The 23,751-nt window shown below is 39.7% G+C and overlaps 2 protein-coding genes across 2 annotated transcripts in view; both read right to left on the bottom strand.

Annotated features, from left to right (window-relative positions):
- The window catches only part of neb (nebulin), a 68,649-nt gene extending 57,190 nt beyond the window's left edge, over nt 1-11,459 (bottom strand). Inside the window, 13 exon segments of the mRNA XM_063887631.1 lie at nt 701-817; nt 1,326-1,433; nt 1,533-1,637; nt 2,464-2,568; nt 3,571-3,675; nt 3,772-3,876; nt 3,962-3,991; nt 3,993-4,067; nt 4,646-4,753; nt 4,954-5,061; nt 6,309-6,362; nt 10,214-10,303; nt 11,365-11,459. Coding sequence (XP_063743701.1) covers nt 701-817; nt 1,326-1,433; nt 1,533-1,637; nt 2,464-2,568; nt 3,571-3,675; nt 3,772-3,876; nt 3,962-3,991; nt 3,993-4,067; nt 4,646-4,753; nt 4,954-5,061; nt 6,309-6,362; nt 10,214-10,282 — 1,089 coding nt within the window. The 5' untranslated portion in view covers nt 10,283-10,303; nt 11,365-11,459.
- Nucleotides 11,460-15,850: 4,391 nt separating this feature from the next.
- arl5a (ADP-ribosylation factor-like 5A) lies at nt 15,851-23,393 on the bottom strand. The gene is made up of 6 exons (XM_063887944.1): nt 23,044-23,393; nt 18,509-18,569; nt 17,797-17,944; nt 16,951-17,034; nt 16,657-16,808; nt 15,851-16,499 (listed from the first exon to the last, which is right to left on the bottom strand). Exons 1-6 carry the CDS (start codon nt 23,087-23,089, stop codon nt 16,451-16,453), a joined length of 540 nt encoding a protein of 179 aa, XP_063744014.1. The 5' UTR covers nt 23,090-23,393; the 3' UTR covers nt 15,851-16,450.
- Nucleotides 23,394-23,751: the final 358 nt, after the last annotated feature.

The following is a 23,751-nucleotide window of genomic DNA, read 5'->3' as shown; positions in this document are numbered from 1 at the left end:
GAATTGAAAACGGATTTGAATTCCTTTGTTTATGTGTAAAAGTATGGCGTGGATGCATATAAAAGTTAAGGTCATTAAGATAAACTATTCATGGGTATGAAAGAGCTAACAAAATAAGATTGCTATGAATTATTGAGGTATTGTTTTCCATTGATATTTTGGTTTTCATTTTAGTTTGAATTAAAAGGATATACATTTTTTTAATGTAGTTAGTAATTAGTACTTCCTTGTAATTGAATTGGTTGTTCTGCTTTGTTTAAGTGCGTATAATACGTATAAGTGCTTTTGGCTGTACATTTGTGGACCCAAGGAAGAATAGCTATTGCTAATGGGGTTCCTAATAAGGAATAAAAGACATAGACCCCATTCGCAGGCCCCAGGAAGAATAACAAATGCTAATCGGGATTCAAATAAGGAATGAAGGACATGGTCGCCATTTATGGACCCCAGGAACAATAGCTAATGCTAAAGCTCATGCTAGGGGTCTTAACAAATAATAAAGGACATGGATCCCCTCTATTGACACTAGGGAAGAAATGCTAATGCTTATACTAATGGGGATCCTAAAAAGGAATAAAACACATTGAAACAAGTAATGCTAAATTGTTAGACACTTATTCTACCTTTAAGATTATGTCAATTGTTTCCCCTTAAGTATCATTTATAACTGTTCCTAAAATCCATCTCTTCAGACACCTACATCACTGAGGATGGTGCCAGCATATCTGAGCTGTCTTAGGAGCGGGTTCTCTGTGGCAGGGAGCGTGTTGTAGTCCGCCTGAGCTTTCTGCTTCTCGTATTCCTTCTTGTATTTGATCTGAAAAGAAGAGGAAAACGAAGGAAAGAGTGAGTAAGAGGAAGATGAAGGTTGTCTATGAGGTGTTTTCACGCTTACTCATTCAGTGTAACATGACGTCGTGGTGGAGACGCAAGTGTCTTTATTGTTTGATAAAGTGACGCATGTTTGCATTGTGTGTGTGAGTGAGTGTGTGGGATAGAGGAGCTGAAAAAAAAGCCTCCTCACATCTGGTGCTGAGGACGAGCGAAACTACACACTGAATTTATGCAGTGGCATTGAATCAAATGTAGATCTGTCGGTCATGCAGTTCATGTGCGGGCAAAATACACTCTGTACTCTTGTGTTAATCCTGACCATTCTTCCATATGAGACAAGTCCTATAAAAACACTGTGTGTGTGTGTGTGTGTGTGTGTGTGTGTGTGTGTGTGTGTGTGTGTGTGTGTGTGTGTGTGTGTGTGTGTGTGTGTGTGTGTGTGTGTGTGTGTGTGTGTGTGTGTGTGTGTGTGTGTGTGTGTGTGGACTTACCTCACTAGAGGCAATACCAGCCTTCTTGTTCGTTCCATAAACGGGCGTGTCTGTTTGCATGAAATAAATTTGGTCTTTCTTATCCTCCCAATCTTGCGTGTATCTTTTCTGCAAGGAGAAAATATCGAAAGTGAGATGAAGACAAGTGAAAAACTCATATAGTTATGATAAAATCCTGCTCTGTAGGTTGAAGAACAGCTAACTTACACTGCTTAAGTTCTCCATCGCCACCCTGGCAGTGGCCACGTCGAAGTATGGCGTCTCGCACCACTGACCCTTGACATTTTTATTGTAATCCTCCTTGTATTTGAGCTGTGGAGCACAAATGATCATCATTAGAGGATGCATTTAACACAGGAAAGGCCTTGTTGTAAAGCAATGTGTAGAAGATATGATGTCACATATTAGACCGATCTATTTTCTGTGTGATAAAACCGACTGGAATTTCAAACTATTGTTGGCCTCTCCCTTCCAGCTTAGTGTATTCGGTAATATGAGAGAGCAGGTGGTCCGTTATCCCTAGCAGTGACTCAGTGTTTGTTGGTCTCCGAGGGCACTGTTTCCATTTGAGTTTGACCCTCTGAAATGTTCCTGAGAAGCAATGAGGTTTACTTCTCTCCTATGCACTGTTATAAATAGTGATAGAGCTAACTATCAGCAGGTATTTATAGTGTTTTAACATAATATGTTCACTTATTCTAGCTCTATACTGTAGCTGCATAATTTGGAGAAAAAAATCAAACAAATTTCATTTTTTTTAAACTTAAATTGCTCTATGCTTTACAATATTTAAGGGAGTTATAATTGTGTTAATAATAATTATAATTATCCTTGAAAAATATGTTAAATATATGGTGTGATTTTTTTAAGAGGATTTATAATAATAATAATAATTATACAAATAATAATACAGCTGTTATTTGAATGGCACTTTTCATACACAACAGAACAATTAATAAATACAATTATATAAAACATAATAGTAAGAATAACAATACAGATTAAAAGATCTATCAAAGGGGGATGACGCTAAAAAAACGGTAATAATCAAATAAAAAATATGTCATTAAAAGTCATTCAAAGTTAGTATCCCTGTTTGCTTCAAACCTATAAAACGGCTTTGATTAAATTTGCTTACATCACTGCGCTGATTGGCCGCCTTCCTCGCCAGCTCACACTCAGGAGGATCAGCCAGGGAGGTGTACTTGGCCTTGCGCTGATCGTGACCCTTCTTGTAGCGGATCTGCGGGCGGGAGGTGAAAGGGTTAATTCGACAACATCAATACCTGACCTGAGTGCACAGCCTGCCTCACGCACAGCTTCAAAGACCGAGGAATTTCCTACATCAGCAGAAAAGCTTACACACACTTTGGTTCAAAAGGAGGTGGGGGTTTAATTGCTGCTACATCTGACTGAGCACAAAGAAAATGTAAACTGAGAAAGAAAAACAATATCAGGAGGAGGAGAGGTGCATGCCTTTGTGGTTGATGCTTTATGAAAATCTGCCCAAGAATTCAGATAGAAAAAAGTCACATTTTTTGGTAATTTTTATAGAATAACCAATTCTGTATGTATTCTAAATAAAATCATATCCAAACGTGACAAACATCAGTCATCAACAGATTCAAAGGAGTAATATAAATAATATCTTATATTATGGTATGTGTTATTATTTCTTATCTTACAAAAAAAGATAAATGTGTTTTTCATTCATTTATTAGATATTAAAGAAATTAATGAAAAACGTTAATAACCTAAATGTAATAACATATAATATAATTATAATATAATTTAAATCTAATTTCGTATAACATAATACAATATAAGTTAACATAATATAATATAATTTAATATAATACAATTTAATTTAATTTAATATGATATAACATATTATGATATAAGTTAACATAATATAATACAATACAATATAACATAATATAATATAATGTAATATAATATTATATAATATAAATCTAATTTAATATAACATAATACAATCTAATTTAATTTAATTTAATATAATATAACATAATATAATTTAATATAATATAACATAATATAATTTAATTTAATTTAATATAATATAATATAATGTAATATTATATAACATCATATAACATAATAAAATATAATATAATTTATATTATATAATATAATTAAGTACTAAAACCAAATACAATTCTAAAACTGAATATTGAACAGTGTGTATTTTCATTCCCTCCAGTTTGGTGTGAATTGAACTCACGTCACTGAGGACTTCCTGAGCCTTGGCCACCCTGCGCAGCTCGGGGCTGTCGCTGTACGGGTAGCACATGGTCTTCTCCAGATCCCAGTCCTCCGTGTACAGTTTCTGAACGAGGTGCAAGGTCATGAATTACCACATGCATACAAAACAATAACAAAAAAATGCATTATCTGTGCAGTGATGAAATAGCATAGTGCTTACCTTGCTGTAGTTAGCAGCATTCTTCACAGCCAGCACCAGCTCAGGAGCATCGGGCGGCAGCAGGTACCGGTCCTTAGTCTCATCCCACTTCTGTCTGTACAGAACCTGGAGAAGATAAAAGGTACATCATTGTTTCGAATGTTGGTTTATTGTTATATATATTGTTGCTATCTAGGTTCAGGTAGCTCACCTTGCTGATCAGCTCAGAGACGTGCTTGACAGTGGGCGATCTCTCTGGCCTCACCACCGTACAAGCTGGTTGTCCGAGTCTTGTTGCCCTCCATGCGGTATTTAACCTGAGGAGATGAGTGTAGTTTGTTAGAAATCATGACACGAGCGAATCAATCAAGTACGTTTTTCATCTTGTTTACACGTGTGTTTATCCAAATAGCTTTTCATTTCTTTCCTTTCATTTTTATTTTCGTCTTTTGGCTCTAAATTACAGTTTTTAAATGCATTTAAATCTAATTATAATGTGTTTCTGTTGCACCCTATATTATGCCTTTCAATGTTAATTATTTTAGAATAATAAGAATGATAAATTGTAGTTTTAAAAGAATAAAGTGAATAAAATCGGAATAAAAGATGCGTTTTGAGGGCTTTTTGAAGGAAGTGAGAGTTTTGGCATATTTTATTGTAAAGCATTTCTGAATGACCTTATGTGGATCTGTGATTTATAAATCAACAAGTCTTCCTATGCCTTGCCAACGAGCAAATCTCTTGAGTTTGGTCAGTATCTCTGCTAGATTTACACTCAAATCAAATGTCCACCACATGATCGATCTTCCATTCCCATAAGCTGTCAAAATTCACCCTTATGGCTTAAAACGTAACAATTTTGGGGGTAAAATATCACCCCAATCCTCTGTATTACCTCGCTGAGCTGCTCCTGAGCCTTCCTGATGCGAATCATCTCAGGAGTATCAGCGATGAAGGCGATCGGCTGGCCTTTGGACTTCTCATAAGCCTTCCGGTACACGTTCTGCAAAGAACAGCAACCACTCAGTTTGGTAAAATAGTCAAAAGAAAAGCAACTATAAAACATAAATACAATCACACAAACATATATTCAAGTGAGGAGCGTATCTCACTCTGAAATACTTGACTGGCAGACAAAAAAAGGACTAACAGAGGAGATCATTAATATAATTTGACACAAATGTGTTAATCTGCATGGCTTACGTGACTGTACTGATCCAGCATCTTCTGGCTGTGAGCCAGGTATGGAGTCATGAACTTGGAAGTGTCCACCTTGACCTTCTTCCTGACCTTCCTGGTTGGCAGGCCAGACTGGGCGAAGGAGAGAGGTCAACACGATTAACTACCCGACAGACAAAAAGGGCTCCCTGATGACAGGAAGTTAAACTACAGAGCGATCATCACGGACAAAACAGGACATTCTGAAACACAGAACAGGTTTTTTCAAAATGCGTGGATTTAATAATGATCGGATCTTATCGAGGTTGAGAGGAAATGTAATATTTATTTATTTGCTGTTTACCTTTTACTCTAAGAACCCACTTTCATTTATTCATTGCTTTAAAGACCTACAGGCGTTGCGGGTTTTGACATAGGCGGGATTGCTGTTGTTAGCATCTGGTGCTAGCTGCGCTAACGGATAGGCTCTGATAACTACAGCTCAGGTAAGGTAAAGGACTCTCTGAGTGTTTAGACGGTTCACTTTCAGTTAATCTCAGTGGGTCTCAAACGTTTTGATCACCATTTATGTAAAGAAATATTTCCAAGCTAAAATCTTGGGAGCAGCAAGAGGGTCAGAGCCGGCCCTGCCTAAAGGGGTAAGAATAAAGCTGTGAAATATTCTACACACAGGATGGGGAAGTAACAGATTACATCGTGGATTACTAGCAGGATTACAATGTTCCTGATAAACCTAAATAATCTATACACATATACAGTATATAGTCTTCATGATACTCAGGAAGTAAGGATAAGGGCATGAATACAGCCGCGGAAAAGATTAAGAGACCACTTCAGCATTATCGTTTTCTCTTGTTCTAATATTTAAAGGTATGTCTTTGAGTTAAAGGAATTGTATTGTATTCTATAAACTACTGACATGTTTCTCTGTGTTGGAATTCAACAGACACTGGACTGGCTGCCATACATGTAGAGATAAAGATTTAAGAAACATCTGGAGTGGTGTCTTGTTTTTTTCCGGAGCTGTATGAACAAAACAACGGACAAAACCAACCAAACTAAACGGTAACATCCAAAGTAAGCATCTTGCACTACATGCAATACCAGGCTTAGCAACATGTAACATGTTTAGAGGGGAACAGGATCCCATCTGTAGGGAACAAAAGCTTCAGGGAACTAAATAACTGGAGGTGGGAAAAGAAACAAGTGAAAACAAAGAGTTTGAAATGACTTGTAGTAAACAGAGTCAGGACTCTATGCCTTTAATGACATGACCAGACAACAGATCATCCATACAGACATGCAGACAAGGAAGTTGATGCGACAAGGGAGGGGTTTCCTTTATGAACTGCGGTCCCTTTGAGGAGGAGGTGCTTTACCTGTGACATCTGAGAATCCCCAGAGACAGTCGATGTGGTAGTCTGCTCAACATACTACAAATATAGGACACACACTCTGGGGTTTCAAAACTGACAGAACAAGTTATGGGAGAAACAGCAAAGAAGTATTTCCATTTTGGATTGAGGGTGATTTTTCCACAGCTCTGGTGCTCATCAATAACTGCCTTTAACACTTCAAGCACGACAAGTCTCAGGAAATAACTGTACACTGCATCGCATTAGAGGCTTTCTCTGTCAAACCGCCCTCAAACAGTCCATGAAAGCGACAGATCTTTGTCCTGATGCGTAATGAACTGATTCATTATCCACTCAAATGGCGTCACTGTAAGTATGATCCACAGAGGTGTAATGCACTGTAATTATGACTGGTCTAATTAAGTCTGAATAGGACAGATTAATGTCCTCTGTGATGTGTGCCTGACTTGCTCTAAATTTGACCGAGGCTATAAACACATAAAAGGCATTCAGTTACTCTATTCTTATGTTCCTTTGATCAGTGGCACACAAACGTCTTTAGACAGCTTTAGAATCTCTGTGTTTAAAGGACTAGTTCACCCTAAATCATTTTCTAATTACCCCCTAGTAATACTTTTAACAGTTAAGGTATCGGTCTCTACGTTTTCTGCCTTTATTCCAATAAAGTGAAGGTCAACAAGCTAGCATTTGTGTTGCTAACAGCAGAGAAGAAGTGCATTTCAAAACAGTCACTTTAATTTCTGCAAACAAAGCCGGTGTAAATCCAGTTTCAGGGACTACTTTCTTCTAAAAAAGTAGTCCCTGACAAAACGGATGTGTCCCTGGATTACCCAGAGCTATGATTAGGCTAATAAAGTTAATAATTGTGCTGTTATCACCCCAAATGAAACCCATTCCCCCATATTTTGAAATCCTTAAATCTGGGGTTATATTCTCTACTCTCTACTAAATTTCGGGGAAACCAAATTCTATTTAATGGAAGACTAGATATTTTCCATCTAAGCAACCTAACCCTGCGACCACAGTGAGGCACAGCATTCCCACGCATAGCATACTGTTCCATGAATAGCCCGTCTAACTTACAGCCTGAATTACACCTCACTTTACCTCCCGACCCTACGGTCCCCGTGAAACATTTGCAGTCACGTCAGGCTGAACATTTGGGAAGCTGACTATTATTCAGTGGTGGAAAGTAACTAAGTACATTTGTGAGGTATTTATCCATTACATGTCTATTTTATTCTACTCTTTACTTCCACTTTAACACATGTTTGTGAGCCAATACTGTCCTTTTTACACCAACACCTATATTTTACAATTGACTGCAAAATAAAATGTATTATTTGTCTTTTTGGTTTTTTTCTTGACTAATTTGAGTTTTTGTTTGAATTGTTAGCCTTTTATCTGCTTCGTCACTTTGCTGTAATGCTGTAAATGTTCCCGCTGTGGGACTAATAAAGGATTCCTTAATTTCGGACTACTAAAAGTAGCTTTACATTCTGCATTTGTGATGTTTACTTATTAACGCACAAACAATTATAATCAAATCACATAAAATATAATATTCTGAAAGGGACCATTCGGCATCTTGAGTAATATTTAAATGCATGGCTTGTATCACAGTATTTCCAAACTGTGTTATTGCCACTCTCACTTAAGTACACTAACATATGACTTCTTTCACCACTGCCAATAACTCCTCAAATCTACCAGACACCAGAATAACCAGAGCTGCGGGAAAGAACATCTCAAACTCTTTTGGTTTTTAATCAACATTTGTAAGAGGCTTCGATATCCAAATCTATCAGACAGGAGAGAACCATAGGTGTGAATGAAACTCTAAGCCACCATTTGTCCCGTGCCTACACAGCGAATGCAGAAACAACCATAGCTGTGCCCCCAGTTTTCCACCTTTCATAAGCAAATTTCAAGCAGTGACGTTCACACGTTCCAGGCGATCGGAGTGTGATTTACAGGCTCTCCCTCCCTCTCTCCCTCTCTCCCTCTCCCCCCTCTCTCTCTCTCTCTCCCTCTCTCTTTCCCTCTCTCTCTCTCTCTCTCTCCCTCTCTCTTTCCCTCTCTCTCTCTCTCTCCCTCTCTCTCTCTCTCCCTCTCTCTCTCTCTCCCTCACCCTCTCTCCCCCTCCCTCTCTCTCTCTCTCTCCCCCCCTCTCTCTCTCTCCTTCTCTCTTTCCCTCTCTCTCTCTCTCCCTCTCTCTCTCTCTCCCTCACCCTCATCCTCTCTCCCCCTCCCTCTCACCCTCTCTCCCTCTCTCCCCCTCCCTCTCTCCCTCTCTCTCTCCCCCTCCCTCTCTCCCTACTGCACTCTCACACTCTGCCAATGACCCTTAGATGTCCACTTCTAAATGTGTCTGAATGCCAGACAGAGAACTCTACGCTCCAGCTTTAATGACCAGAGGAGTCATTTTAAATGAATATAGAGACCATAATCCTAATCAAAATGACGTATAGCTGATGAAACTACACTGTTAAACTGAAACGTTGATTAAATGTATTACGTAAAAACTAATCATATAACTGTATTAGGTTAGATAAAAGCAATAATACTAAGTTGAAACTAATTATTCAAACTTAATATTATTGCTTTCAACTAACCTAATACTGTTATGTGGAATCTGTTGACATATTACATCTAACTAAAGTCAAATTTCAGTTTTTGTGTAACAAAATAAATCCATCATTTATGAAATCTATGTTTTTTTTAACTATGTGCATGTTTCTGCTGTATCTCCTGACTATCCCTATGTTTCTCCCCATTCTGTAGATTAAATAAGAAGCCATCTTACTATTTATTCAAAACATTTGAACTTTTCTCCAGTGTAGATGAAAGTGCCAGTGAAATCAGAGTGTATTGACCCAGAGTGGGTCTCCGTTTGTTCCGCCTCCCGGTCGATCTACCATCATTGCAGTAAGGATGGTAGATCCGTTTGAAACAGTAGATATGTTATATGGGAGTTAAGTGACCACTAGGTAATTACTCGGTGTGATCAGGTGATAAAGAATGATGCGACTCCCCTATAAGATATCGGTTATGTTGCGCATGAACAAATACAAGGCAGGCTTTAATCCCATTTCACCAGGAAATACAGGACTAAGCTGTCCGCCTTCTGATGTCACTCTTCCATTGCTCACTGACAGAGAGGCATAGCTCTTACACACAGTGCACTCATAACACAGCATTAGAAACATCCTGAAATATTGGGGAATATCAGGTAAGATCGGATAACCAGGAGACAAATGTAACTGGAGATAGGTCCTTTATTTTAAAAAAGGACAGAATGGTAAGTGGCATCTAATCCTACTGTGTTTTTATTATAAATGAAGTGTTATTTCTTAATCTCTTTTCTTTATCTGCACTATATTCGGTATTCTAATTCTGATTACACATGAAGGACACTCTAATATAGGTAGCATTACAGCATGTGTTCATTGAAAGGTTAGACATGTTGGAAAAAGCAGATGGCCTTAAATAAAATGCAAGAATCTGAGGGAATAAATGACGCTATCATGAAACGATTCACCACCAGATTGCATTTATTAAATATAGGACAGCATGCTAACTACCTGTCATAAGGTTAAGCTTCATAGGACAATGGAAAATATCCCAGTTTCTTCAGTTTGAGTTCATTTTGATTTATAGTGAGCCGTTAAGGGGCGATCCAGGATGCAAAACCCATCTGAAACAGGATCCTGCGTAGGACGACTGAACTGCTGACTGGAGGGGGGCCGCTAACTTAACTATTCATAGGGCCTGCCACTGCACTGGTAGCCTCAATCTACTCAAATAAGTCGAAATATACCCCTCATATTTAGGGAAATCTGGTTAAGGATAGCAATACAAGTCATGTTGCAGTACAGGTAATGTGCACAGCGTGAATTTTCCCTTACCTCTTCGATTATCTCCTCCTCAAATTCCTCCTCAAATTCCTCCTCAAATTCCTCAATTTCCTCTGCCATGTTGGGACGGTTTAAAACGCTCTAGACAAAACAGAGAGGGGATTTGAGACAGGTGTTCATTATTTAAACTTTTATACAAACAACATAAAAGCTATATAGCAGGGTTCACTCAAATGTTTCCAGCAGCGGTAGCAACACATCACAATGTCAGACAGCATTAATGGGGCTTAGACACAAGAGATCAAAGGCAACAACCGCACCAGGGATATTTTAAGATGCTGCCAGTCATCCCCTGCTGAACCCAATTACCCGATCAAATATAGGGCTTACAGCAGGAATCAGAAATACAAATATATATATTAATGGTAAACCAATGTGCGTGCCATACCAAGGTAAGATTTCCGCTGGATTTCCTGACAGTAAGGAAGCTTCCACTAGGGTCTCAAACTGATAGTCCAACTTTTTGCCCTGAACAAAGTAATAGAAATGTGTCACAAAGAAGGCGTTGAGAGTAAATTACAACAGGGAGCGTTGCAGGTTAGGAAGGTGTGCATTATAACAGGCCTTTAAATGTGTGAAAGCCACCCCTCCTCCCTCACTTGCCACAACACGGAGGAACTGTGCCTCCTGGCTGAAGGTTGGAGACAGCTGCCCAACAGTGCCTCAGCTATTTGACATGTAAGCTAATGCCACGGCCTGATTGGTTGACTCTGTTTAGCAAACGGTAGGGCAATGCCTTCTGAGGGCTGCAGGTTAAATATAGGATGGCATACTAAGTACCTTTTTTAGCACTCCATTGCCCTTTCTTTAAATAAAATAAGAAACAATATATATGTGAATAAGCAAGATAAATAGATGCAAGATGAGGTAGAAGAACAAAATAGCCCCGACAGGTGTTGAGATTTCAAAGCTGTGGCAGAAATGTCAGATACATCCAACGGCAGGCCTGGAGAGATGTTGCTTGCAGATCTTGTTTAGTTATTCCTTTAAAACGTGCAGCAGCAGAGCTCCTCCTGGATCCAGATGGCAGCAAAGGATGGAAAGGATGGAAGTCCAAGCCGATTGGAAAAGCCATGCAAGGTGTCTTAGAAATATATGGATATTTGTGCTTTTTTTTAAAAATCCGTTTTTTCTTTGCTTACCAGTTAAATCAAAGTTAAATGTTCTCCTAAGCCGCCAAAGCCTCCCCAGCTTCCCTCCAGAGAAAAGCTGTGAGACAGCACACAGCTGCGATTTCTACCCAGGTTATCATGTGGTCCACACGGCCAATCAGAGGCAGGCGCTCTCAGGTTTCAAAATCTAAATATACCTAAGTGATCATTACAGAAAAGAGCACCTGTTGAGGCTAATGCATCAGCGGTGCAGTTATGAGGAGAGGGAGAGGGGCACGGGTTGGTGGGGAACTCAAGAAAACAAGAGTAAAACCAAAATACAACAAATCCGCTCTGTGGGAACGAGGGTGTGGGATGTGGGAGAGTTTTTGTGAAAGGTTTGGAAGTAGGTAAAGAAATAAGCATGAGACTTTGTGAAGGCCCTGAGTGCCAGATCTGTTGAGGTCATCTGTTAGCTGACCCTTAGCTGGCAGGGTCTGCACAAGAATCAGATAAACATTAACCTGAGGAGATTTGAGGCCGGGCCGAGAAACAAGAAGATACCCCCATACATCTGAGACAAAATGAATAGCTACTAGTATTTCAAATGTGTCTGATAAATGACCAATTTCCCTTGGATTATTAGTGAATAATGAGTTAGCATGAGCAATTCCTTATGCTAATGAGGAATTGCCGTAGACCTGAGGCTGAGGATATCCGACAGTCTTTAGCTTAACCCATGAATATGAGACACAAATAGTATATTAAATGTTAATGCATCTCTAGAAACATGAAAAGTAATAATCATTTCAGATAAATGACCAATATCTCTTGGATAATAAGTGAATAATGACTAAATAATGAGTGGCTATGAGTCATTGGTAGTGGATAGCAGATTGAGGACAGCTTTGAGCTTCATAATGATGTTAACAGTTACATTTAGCTTGGTCTCCTTGTATATTTACAATACCGTGAAACAATATAGCTCTAGGTGCAGCACTTATATTAGCTTCATGTTATAAAACAGACTAAATAAATTCCATTCAACAGGTCAAGAGGCTGGATGAAAAAGAAAATGCTCAAAGCAACGAAGCAGACTGCGACTCACTCGATCCGAGGGCATAAAAAGAGTCTGACGTATAAAAATACATCACATCCTATTTCTAGATGGAGACTTTTAACATACTGTAGATTTGAGGTCAAGTGGCAGTTATGGTTTAGTGTAACAGCAAATCATGAATAGAATTAGGATGTTAAAGGAGACACAAGTTAAAACAAAGAATACAAAATGGACCACACAGTATATTTACTTCTCCTCTCCTCAGATGATGTGCCTCTTTCTCTCCGGTATTTCAGCTCTGCTCCACAGGGGCTGAGAGGGAAAGCAGCAGCTGTGTGTGTGTGTGTGTGTGTGTGTGTGTGTGTGTGTGTGTGTGTGTGTGACTCTCTCTGTGATGCACTGCTGCGTGGTCCTCAGTAGCATCATCATCATCATCATCATCATTAAGCCATTAGAGAGGCTCTATTGTGCTTTTTGGTGTCTTCCCTTTCCTGTAGTGTTTTATATAGGTTTCAGTGCATGTAAACGGTCGGAGATTTAGAAAAAAATGCAGAATTTTGGGGAAAAAGTGATGATTTTGAAGAAATATTCGGCAATACGAAAGGTCCAAAATTAAGGGGAAAAAAATCAGAAGTTTGAAAAGAAAATCGAAAGGAAAAAAAATTGGGAGACAAAAAGTGTGACATTTGAAAAGAAGATGATTAGAGCCACATGAAGAAGCAGTTAGATGATGAGAAATAGTGGGAGGTTTTAAAAGTCGAAATTTTGAAAATAAAAGGCAGAATTTTTATGAAAAAAGTGATAATTTTGAAGAAATATTCGGAAACACCAAAAACTCCAAATTTGGAGAAAAAAAAATCTGAAGTTTGAAAAAAAATTGGGAGACAAAAAGTGTGAATTTGAAAAGAAGATGATTAGGGCCACATGAAGAAGTAGTTAGAATAATGAGGAAATAGAAGGACATTTTTAAAAGTCGCAATTTAGAATTTGTGATGATTTTCGTGTCAACGCTGCTGGACGAGTAGCATATAAATGTTTGTGGTGGAAGAAGGACAATAAGATGAGATACTTATGACACGCAGCATAAAGAGCTTTTTGAACATTAAAGCACGGAGACATGGCGCAGTAGAGGAACAGAAAACTAATATGAAGCTGGAGATTAGCATTATGAGACCCCTTTAAAGCACGTGTTGCATTGCACTGAAAGATCAGGCAGGGTATCACACACTTTTCATCATTCTATCAGTCCAAATAATGACTACCTAATGCCAAGGACATCTAAAGGGTGAGGGTACATGATGCTTAGTCACTGGAAAAAATGACTGATGACCAGTGAGACCAGGACACAACAGCTGCAGGATGGACAACATCAACAGAGCCAATAGTCTATCTTAGCTCACCAACGCACAGGAAAACAATGAATTCTAGTGAGGTAAGAGGCCTGAAGCGACCAATCAGCCAGACAGGAGGGAGGGACTCTGCAAGGACAGGACAGGTTGTTGTTCTAGATTTCCAGATTAATCTGCGCTGACCTTTCGAGCTCTATAAGAAGAGAGTGATGTCTTCTTGGGTCAATCAAGAGCTGGACTCATTGAGTTTGTTTGTCCTCATTTCGCTCAGTCTTCTGTGCAACACTCACGTTGTTTAACCATAAATAAGACCTGTGGAAACAATATGACGACCAAAATGCTTCACTCTTCAACTACATCTCTGGGGATATCACGGTGTTTGACACAACCGCTGACTAATGACTCAAAATACAGGACACACAGACCTCCCAAATGTACAGAAATGCAATAAACTTATTGTGTAACTCGTATGTTAACTAGGTATTATACGGGTTTGATTTATCTGCTGCAATACCGGAACTGTTTTCTTAAACTCGGATAAATCACAATTTGCAAACAAACTATTTCGACTGAAAGCAATTCACACACCACAGAGTGAAAATCAACAGCATGTAAAGGCATCAAACTCCGGTCTGATGTGAAATTCAACATGTGTGTGCTTTTAGATCCATGTTCAAATACTGTACATCCATCAAGGAATGCATAACCAATATTAAAAAGGTGAGGAAATAGAACTGAATGTACAAAATTTGACATCAAATTCTAGAAAAAGCTCAAAATTGACCGCAATTTCATCTAAAAGTAGCATGTTGTTGTATCGTCCTCATTAGCAGAGTGTTGGGTTCCCTCGATTTGCATCTCCACATCTATGAAAATGTTCCATTGTGCAGGTTTCTAATTCTTAAGCTTAACCTGTACTTTTAAGAGTAAATAGGTCGCTAAGCTCAAGAAGAATTGGGAGGTTATTTTCTGGAGCTTGTGACTTTTACATGACACAATCATTTGATTCATGTTAGAGTGAAACACACTGACTTATGCTCACTGGCTGCTCCAGGTTAAAAAGGCATTTAAAGAATCAAGCTATTCAAAGACATACTGCCCGTCTTGTTTTCAGACTGATATTGATCGCAGAGTTTGGAGGACTATGAAAGGGACCATATGAAGGACGACATTTAGAGCCGTTCACGAGTCAGCTGTTAAAACTACCGTGGAGAAAAGGACAATCACATGAGAGGAAACGTGTCCTGATGACACATTTAGGAGGAAAGGTAGGGCTGGAAACTTCCTCATAGCAGCAGTACCTCTGAAACACATTTGAGGAGTCACAAATCCCGTGATGAGGAAGCACACTGTTTTAGTGCTCATTTGTACTAGATTGTTTTGCCAGCGATATTACCCAGTATTCTGCTGGAGTTTCGGTCCAATTCCAACCAACTTTCTCACGCCCACTCTTTGAGTCTGTAGTCACTCTCACAGCTCAACGAGGCTCCCTTACTTCAGGTGTAGACAGTAAACGCGGCTTTGAACATGCTCCCGTGTGTCTGGCAGAAACAGGAAGTGTCCTAACGTTTCGTAACTATTGGCATACAGTATAGCTCAATCAAATGTACGCTGAGAGGGTCTTGAACATGCTGTCTTCAGCGGTTGTAATGTGATGTTAAAGGTTCTTGTATCACCTCTTAGTATTTGTTCTTGTTGAGGTTACAAATATAGCTGCTGTGATGCAAGAAAAAGGTCAGACTTCACAAAATCGTATCGTATGTGCAAACCGTCAATGTGAACGTGCAAACTAAGTGGAAGCTGGTACTGGGAGTGTGTAGGGGTCGGTATGGAACTGGGCCTTCTTCTCATCCTATCTAGCTGCTCCGATTTTGTCCCTGTCCTCGTCTTCCTCCCTCCCTGAATCCCTCTGCTGTCTAACTCCCTCCTCCCTACCGCTGCTCATCATGCTCCCTCAAAAGCACCAGCGACCATGAGCTCATGTGACACATTCTGCCCCCTAAAGGACTAAAAAAGGAACATCTGACGTTACAAACGTTATATATAGTTCACTTTTATCCCTACAGACGAAAAGAGCAATCTAGTGAGGAGTCACCTGAAGTACAAACTCAATCATGACACGCTGCGATCCACCTGAAACAGATAAAAACACTTTATTTCACTGATTATTCATAGGGACTGAAACGAGGAGGGTATACTGTGATTTTACCCTCCTTTCTGCATGTTTTCAGTCTCCATCAACCATCATCATTTCTGCTGCAGGCACCACGTTAAAAGAGAATACTGGACTGTACACACTGGGAATAAAGGAGGCGGGGGGGCAATAAAAACTGCCACAGCCAGTCTGGCAATACTGCAAGGCCACCATGGGCTAGAGTCACACACAGCTGAAGAGTAAGTCCATGTACAGTCCCAAAGTCAGACCCTTTGCCGACTTCTGTGAAAGGAAAAACCGTGCAAACATTTCAGTTTAAATAGTTGGAGTCTCTTTTGTTGTCCTTCTGAAAACATCGTGGGTTTTTTCTGCTCGCAGCTCAGACGTCTTTCGTTAAAATAAATTATCACAGAAGAGTAATAACGTCCCGGCAGCGGTGTGCCCGTCGCAGGAAAGAGGAGAGGGCTCCGTCCGTCCACCGACCTCAGCCCCCGTCCTCGTTTCCAGCTCACGTCTGGAGGCGGAGGACAAACAAAGAGCAAGGGCGCACTCTCGAGCGAAAGTCAAAGGTCATCATCTCACACGCAGTCGGGACATCATCCACTCGAGACCCTGGCACAACCTGGAGGGGACGAAGAGGAGAGGGATGGGAAAAGCAGAAGGACAGGCGTTAAGGAGACAGCTCTATATGCATTACCACAACATTTTTACTCCATTAAAGTTAAGATTTTACAATATAATCTAATTTAGCAAGAGTGAGTATTAGCTGCAGTACTCACCCCTCCCCAGTGAGGGCGCAGCAGGCCTGGATGTGCCACTGGTGGTCTTTGACCGAGGTGAGCTGGAGGCTCTGGGAGATTTCAGCCACAGACATGCAGCCCTTCACATCCTGCTTGTTGGCAAAGATCAACACTCCCGCCCTTTTTAAATCCTGGAGGACAGGTAAGAGACGTAGACAGAGGACAGGGTCAAGATATTTCATGGACAACGATGAGAAAATGATCACAAAAAAGTCATTTAACCCTTTGTTGAACTGATAATTGGACCTTTACTTGAAGATTCTTGATACTCACTTCATGCGCGAGCATTCTGCAGAGCTCCTCTTTGGTCACGGAGATCCTTTCTCTGTCCGTGCTGTCCACCACCACGATGACAAACTACCCAGAGAGGATGGAGAGGAGCAGAGGACGGTTAATAAGACACGATGCATCTCAACTCCACCGGACTGTTAGCAGAGCAGCATACAAACTGCACCAACACTCCACAGCATTATAACCAAGACATTCTCTATTCTGTAATGTCGGTGGAAACGACCCACAGAAGTAGCTACAGTAACGGCTCGTTTGTGGCAAGAAAAAAAAACCTGATGTTCATTTATTAGCCGACAACAATCTTAATTTGATTTGTATTTCTTTACCGAAAACCAACAACCTTGGTGCAGAACCCAAATAAAAGCGGCATATTTAACCCTTTTCATATCTCATTGTCAGCATGCTGTGTTGGACACCATGTTATTGTGACATACCGTCATTTCTGCCAACATATTTAACCAAAATAATATACCTGTAGTAAGTGTACATCTAGCTCTGTTCCAGCTCATATTCAAGCTGTTTTTGGTTTTTGGTTTTCCATGAGCGCTCTAAGTGCTGGTTGCTTTTCAATAAATCTTTTGGGGTTTTATACCCAGCTTCAACAGCACTTCCAGAACTTAATTACGTTGCCATGTCTCAGAACCGGTGAACCAGAGGACAGATGAGGAACAAAGACTGGTCCAGATATATAAATAGCAAACATATTATGTGCTGAGATAATGCGTGTATTCTAGCTAATTTAAAAATAGTTTGACCTATTTTAGTGTAATCCCAAAGGAAGCACTACATTAGTTTATTGATCAGCAGGGAGCAAGCAGCTGTCCTTACCTCTGTGTTAGTGTAGTACGTATTCCACGAGGACCTGAGGGACTCCTGGCCCCCAATGTCCCACATCAGGAAGTGGGTGTTGTTCACTACAATCTCCTCCACGTTGCTCCCAATTGTCGGCGAGGTGTGAACCACCTCATTCATTGAACTACAGACAGAGTGGGGAAAGAATTAGGATATACACGAGACAAGTAATTATTCTCATCAATTCATTTATTACAGCCAATTAATGAAACAGACAATCGAAAACAACATTTGTAGAAGCGAGAGGGCAGAGACGATACCGAAAATAACCCTCCTAAGATAAGATATACTTTATTGATCCCAAATTGTGAAATGTCTTCATTATAGCAGCATGTAAAAACAAAGGCACTGCACATCAAATAACAAGAGTAGAAAATAAAACAGCACTTAAAAAGTAAATATATAAAACAAATTGAGCGTGAAAGACAAATAAAGAAACACTAGTCAACCAGTTTCAACGTTTTGGTCAGGGACCCAAATATTACGGCATTTTAACTGCAAACTTAGGAGGTGGGTGTCCATGTTCAGTGCATAAATACACACATAACTAAACAGCTTTCTCACACACACACACGTGTATATGAACACAAGAAGCCAGCCTCATTCACAGACTGATTCATCCTTTTATTTCTCATATTATGAATGGATTGCAACTGTAAGCACGCTAGCTCAAAGTCTGGATACTTACAACTGGTAAAGGATGGTGGTCTTGCCAGCATTGTCCAGACCCACAATAATAACTTTGTGTTCTGAAAGGCAGAAAAAAGAAAAGACACTTAGAAAGAATTCACAGAGCAATATGTTTAAAAGATGGCTTTGGCTGTGTGAGCTGCATTGAGAGAATCAAACAGAAGCCCTTTTTGTGTCCAGCTCTATCAGTCAGTACCAAAGTGTGTACCGTAGCCTCACACATCCAGCGGGTCGGACACATTGTGCTGCTGTGAACGGTGTACTCTCACAGATGTGTTAGTGGGGTAGCTTTAAAAGGCTTCAACATCAGGTTTAACCGAGCAGCAGCTGTCGAGAGGACACGTTTCCCCTGCACACACACAAGAGTCTCCTGAAGAGACTAACAGGATGTGACAACTACGATGACTTGAAACCTTGCCGTTAATTCAATAAAGTCAAGAAAAAAGTACGATTTCAACACAAGGACAGGATAAAGGGGAAAGGACAGAAGATTGCACCGCATGAGCGATCTAAGTGATGGTTCCTTTTCCATAAATCTTTCGGGGTTTTATACCCAGCTTCAACAGCACTTCTGGAACTTAATTATGTCTCCATGTCTCAGATCCTGTGACACAGAGGACAGATGAGGAACAGAGACGGGTCAATGTTTTTTAGTTAGGTTATTTAGAGAAGCTAACACATGACCGAAAGAGAGCAAGCACACATTACATGTTGTTGTCTCATTAGGTAATCTTGTTTTCTAGGTTTACGTCACGCCATGCGATTTTTCACTTAATTCCAAGGTGCTTTTAATTACTAATATTTATATATTTGCACAGCCTGCTTCTGCATACCTCACTCAGCTACATTTTACAAAACATTCAACCCTTTGCCTCTTTGTTATTTGATGTGGTTTTGGCGTGTCTGAGCCTTGATGCCCAATGTGTGAGGGATATTTAGGAATGCAAACATCCATTGTGAAAGAAACCTAACCTCTGAATAGCTTGGTTCAGGAAGGGCATAACAATGACGTATCTTTCGTGGAAACGTGGCCAACACATAACCACAGACAACACGTCAATGATTGCATACTTCCTGATGAATCACAGCTGTGATTTAGACAGTCTGGTTTTTTAAAGATTTTCAGAAATAAATCAAATGGATGGACAGATGGACAGAGACAGTCAAGAAGCATTCTAGTTTTGCGACACATTTTCCAAAGCTCCATCACATGTCCTGCCTTTAATACACAATACAGGGAAATACAGTAAGTCGACAAACCAGTGTGAACCCTGACAAATATTGTTTCTCTGAGAAACTAAAACCTCAATAAGGCTTACGGAAGTGAAAGCACCTGCACGCCAAATAGCAGAACCCTATAACCCAAACAGCTGTCTAGGCACTGAGTTGTTCAGAGGAAACAAAGCATATTTTGCAGACTGCATGCATATCCATAACACGCAGCTACACTATCTTCAGTGTCTGGAGGTCACAAGTCAGTATTGTGCGGCTGCAAAAGGCGGAATAAAGCGTGTCAGGTCGGGCAGGTGTGAGCTAAGCTGACTCATGACGCATGACTCTAACAAAGGGAACAGTAAACATCTCTAAATGTGGGCTATGAGTTTCTTCTCACATTTAATAAGAACTACTGCAGAGTTTGAAGAAACGCCTTCAAACGGTTTGTTTTGTCCGGCCTACAGAACAGATGGTCGATTTACTATCAAATATGAGAAGAAAAGGGAAGGAAAAGTGGGTGGAACTAGCAAAAATGTGATATTTTATGCCAGAAAAGATTAGGTTGAATGTTGAAATGACAATACTTTTAAAAAATCAGGCTGATTTGTGCACTAACTGTAAGCAAAATACATAAAAATACAAAACCGATTAAAAAAGTGGCTCTTTACATCTGACCCTTATTTTATACAACAAGTGTAAATGTGTTTGTCTCTACATCTCTAGAAATGAACCCACACCTGTCGCCCAATGTGTAGGGAATACACTGGCTTAGTCTTCAGGGTCCCCTACAACCCAGAATATAACAAATCATTCAGAAAACGGACAGAAGTGTAAAAAACTAACAAAAAACATGAAGAATTTGGGACAAACACTAAGTGTGTGACCATAATGTCAAGTAGGATTTCGCTACCATTGCCTTTACGGTCTTGTATTATTTATGATGAACATGAATAACCAAGTCTTTAATGTCTAACCACATGCCCTCCTCTCTGTGAATGAACGTCTGTTGTTCCACTGCGTTGAATCAATCACTGGGGACAGCCATGGTGGAAAGTGCAGCTGGGGCTAGATCCAGGGGTTACAACAAAAGCCTTACAGACCCCCCCTGACATGATGGATAGAAGCAACACCAAGATGATCTAACAGAGCAAGGTGCTGGCGATGACTAGGAAGACAAAGAAGCGACAATGTCTGATGGATAATTTGGAGGAAATCAAATGTTTTTATTATTATATCAACAACTGTTCTGACTATTGCCACTGTATTCCTCAGGCTTCTGTTGGAAATGGCTTGTTTTTGTCCAAGCAACAGCCAAAAGACAATTGCATAAAACTGATTAAAGCAGCAAGTCAATGTCAATTATCTGTTGATTGACTAATCAGGTATTTGTTGTGTGCATGCTAAAGATAAGATAAGAATTACTTTATTAATCCCAAACTAGGACATTTTTGTGCTGACCGTAAACACACCTTTCTGTCTTGATTAAATTAAACAAGTTAGAGTGCAAAAGTCACTGCACCGAGATCAACAGGACATAGAATATATAATATAGCCAGTTCACCCACATCTGGTTCACATGTGACACCCTACAGTAGGCATGTGATCTACTCTCGAGTCATGACTAATTAAAACTGTATGGTGGAAATTTAACAATTCCTGTTTTAGAGAAGCTAACCCATGTGTAAAGAGACGGGTTACTTGCACTGCTGACACTACACTGATAAGGTGATGTGGTTACAGTGCAAAGTCAATGTGATTCACTCTGAAGTCATTGACAGATCCTCATTGGCTCTGACATTCTGCTGATGTGGCGGCTTTCAGTGTGCTATGCTTGTGTAGCCATCTCTAGTCCTAATACACGGAGGGCTGAAGGCTGCACCGTACAGAGACTCGTGTTACAGAGACCTACCTGTTTACTGATTCAGGATCACTATCCAGGCATCGACTCGGGTTCACATAACCCTCGCTCCATCCCCAGAGAGCATAAATAATCTAACACTACCTTAATGCGCAAACGTTAGCGTGGAAAACGATATTTCGTCACCACATAAACAGAGGTGGAAGAAGTACTCAGATCTTGTACTGACGTAGGAAAAAGTAGAAGTATCAGAGTGTAGTACTCTAAATCAAAGTCAGGCGTTAGAAATCAAAAGTAAAAGTACTCATTCTGCACAATGACACATTTCAGAATGATATGAAGTACAGAAGAATTATGAGCTAAATGTCCTTAGTTTGTTGTATCAAATGTAAAAGTACTCGATACACAGAATGGATCTTTCACGGTACTTTATAGTCATTGTTATTGTAAAATCCTGTTTTTATACACGTCAGAGCATTGTAGTATTGCAGTTTGTCAATGTGGAGCCAACTTAGATAAATAATGTCAAGATGATCAGCATATCATGTCCTTTGACATGTATAAAGTAACTGTGAGTGTTAAATCATTTTAATAGACTAAAAAACAGTGGTAGATAACTTAAGAACTATTTTGATGTAATTCTACTTTACTTGAGTATTTCAATGTTTTGCTACTTCGTACTTTTACTCCACTACAGCTATTTAATCCCTTTAGTTGCTAAGCATGTTTTGATTAATGAGGTGAAATATGATCTGAACAATGACTACTTTTACTGTCACTACTTTAAGTACATTTAGATGAGAGTACTTTCTACTTTCACTGGAGGAACATTTAGAATACTTTTACTGTGACAGAGTATTCCTACACTCTGGTACTTCTACTTTACTCAAGTACAAGACCTGAGTACTTCTACTTTACTCAAGTACAAGACCTGAGTACTTCTACTTTTACTCAAGTACAAGACCTGAGTACTTCTACTTTACTCTAGTACAAGATCTGAGTACTTCTACTTTACTCAAGTACAAGATCTGAGTACTTCTACTTTACTCAAGTACAAGACCTGAGTACTTCTACTTTACTCAAGTACAAGATCTGAGTACTTCTACTTTTACTCAAGTACAAGATCTGAGTACTTCTACTTTACTCAAGTACAAGACCTGAGTACTTCTACTTTACTCAAGTACAAGACCTGAGTACTTCTACTTTTACTTAAGTACAACATCTTCCCACCTCTGCTTTTACTTCTGTAAGATTCTGAATGACAGAGTGTTTCTACACTGTAGTTTTTCTACTTTTACTAACGCATCTTCTTCCAACAACGCTCCCACACTGTGGAGTATAAAGGGGTGTTTCTGGGGCTAATATGAACGGATCAGACCTGGCTGTCAAATCGGGCCTTTACTGACCACCATCTCATGTCCTCGACACATTCATAATAAATGTCACTTCCCCATTCTTACCTTGATGATTAAAAAGCCTCCATAGCTTCGTGAATAGTATCCCCATGGCTGACGGTTAAGTGTTTTGATGCCAGCTTGCGAGAATCCGTGGAGCTAGCTAGCGTTGATGCTAATCAGTGCTATCAACTTTACCTAGCCCGCCAGCTAGCTAACTACACACACGAAGAGCTGTCAAGGCTTTTAGATACAACCGCCATACTCGTATAAATTATTCTGGATAGCTTCCCTCACGCAGGACGGTACATTGGAGTGTGTAGGTGAATTGTTGCTCGAAAAGAAAAGCGAAACCGTAGCCGCCGTGCTAGCATCAGCTGCTGTTGTGAAGTGCGCTGCGATAGTTAGCTGTCAACCTCTGCGCATGCGTACACGCACAGTCCTGTTGGGGCAAATTATGTACACAATTGAGTGTAAATAATTGGAAGAAGTACTCAGATTGTGTGCTTGAGTACAAGCAAAAGTCATGCATTCACAGTAGGTAATTAAGTGTGATTTGATGTCAATACTTTTTTTGTTTTACTTCAATAATATTTGAATGCAGGACTTTTATTTGTAACTTTCTGCTCTTTAGTACTTCTACTTTTACTTAAGTACACACTCTGAGCACTTCTTCCACCTCTGTAAACATGGAAACAGAAATGTTTTATCTACATATATCAACAGATATATAATAGATGATAGATTTTATAAGAATACAGTTCATTATTATCA

The sequence above is a fragment of the Eleginops maclovinus genome, chromosome 7 (assembly GCF_036324505.1).
Source record: "Eleginops maclovinus isolate JMC-PN-2008 ecotype Puerto Natales chromosome 7, JC_Emac_rtc_rv5, whole genome shotgun sequence".
NCBI lineage: Eukaryota > Metazoa > Chordata > Actinopteri > Perciformes > Eleginopidae > Eleginops > Eleginops maclovinus.
The sequence above is the reverse complement of the archived record's forward strand: the minus strand, read 5'-3'. Positions and strand labels throughout refer to the sequence as shown.

Bases quoted from the DNA above. Each gene is read 5' to 3' on its own strand.
- arl5a (XM_063887944.1), bottom strand. From the start codon at position 23,089: ATGGGGATACTATTCACGAAGCTATGGAGGCTTTTTAATCATCAAG. The intron at 16,809-16,950 runs GTGAGTATCAAG...CCTGTCCTCCAG, and splicing joins GCAGAATGCTCGCGCATGAA to GATTTAAAAAGGGCGGGAGT. The intron at 16,500-16,656 runs GTGAGTACTGCA...CGTCCCCTCCAG, and splicing joins TGCGCCCTCACTGGGGAGGG to GTTGTGCCAGGGTCTCGAGT.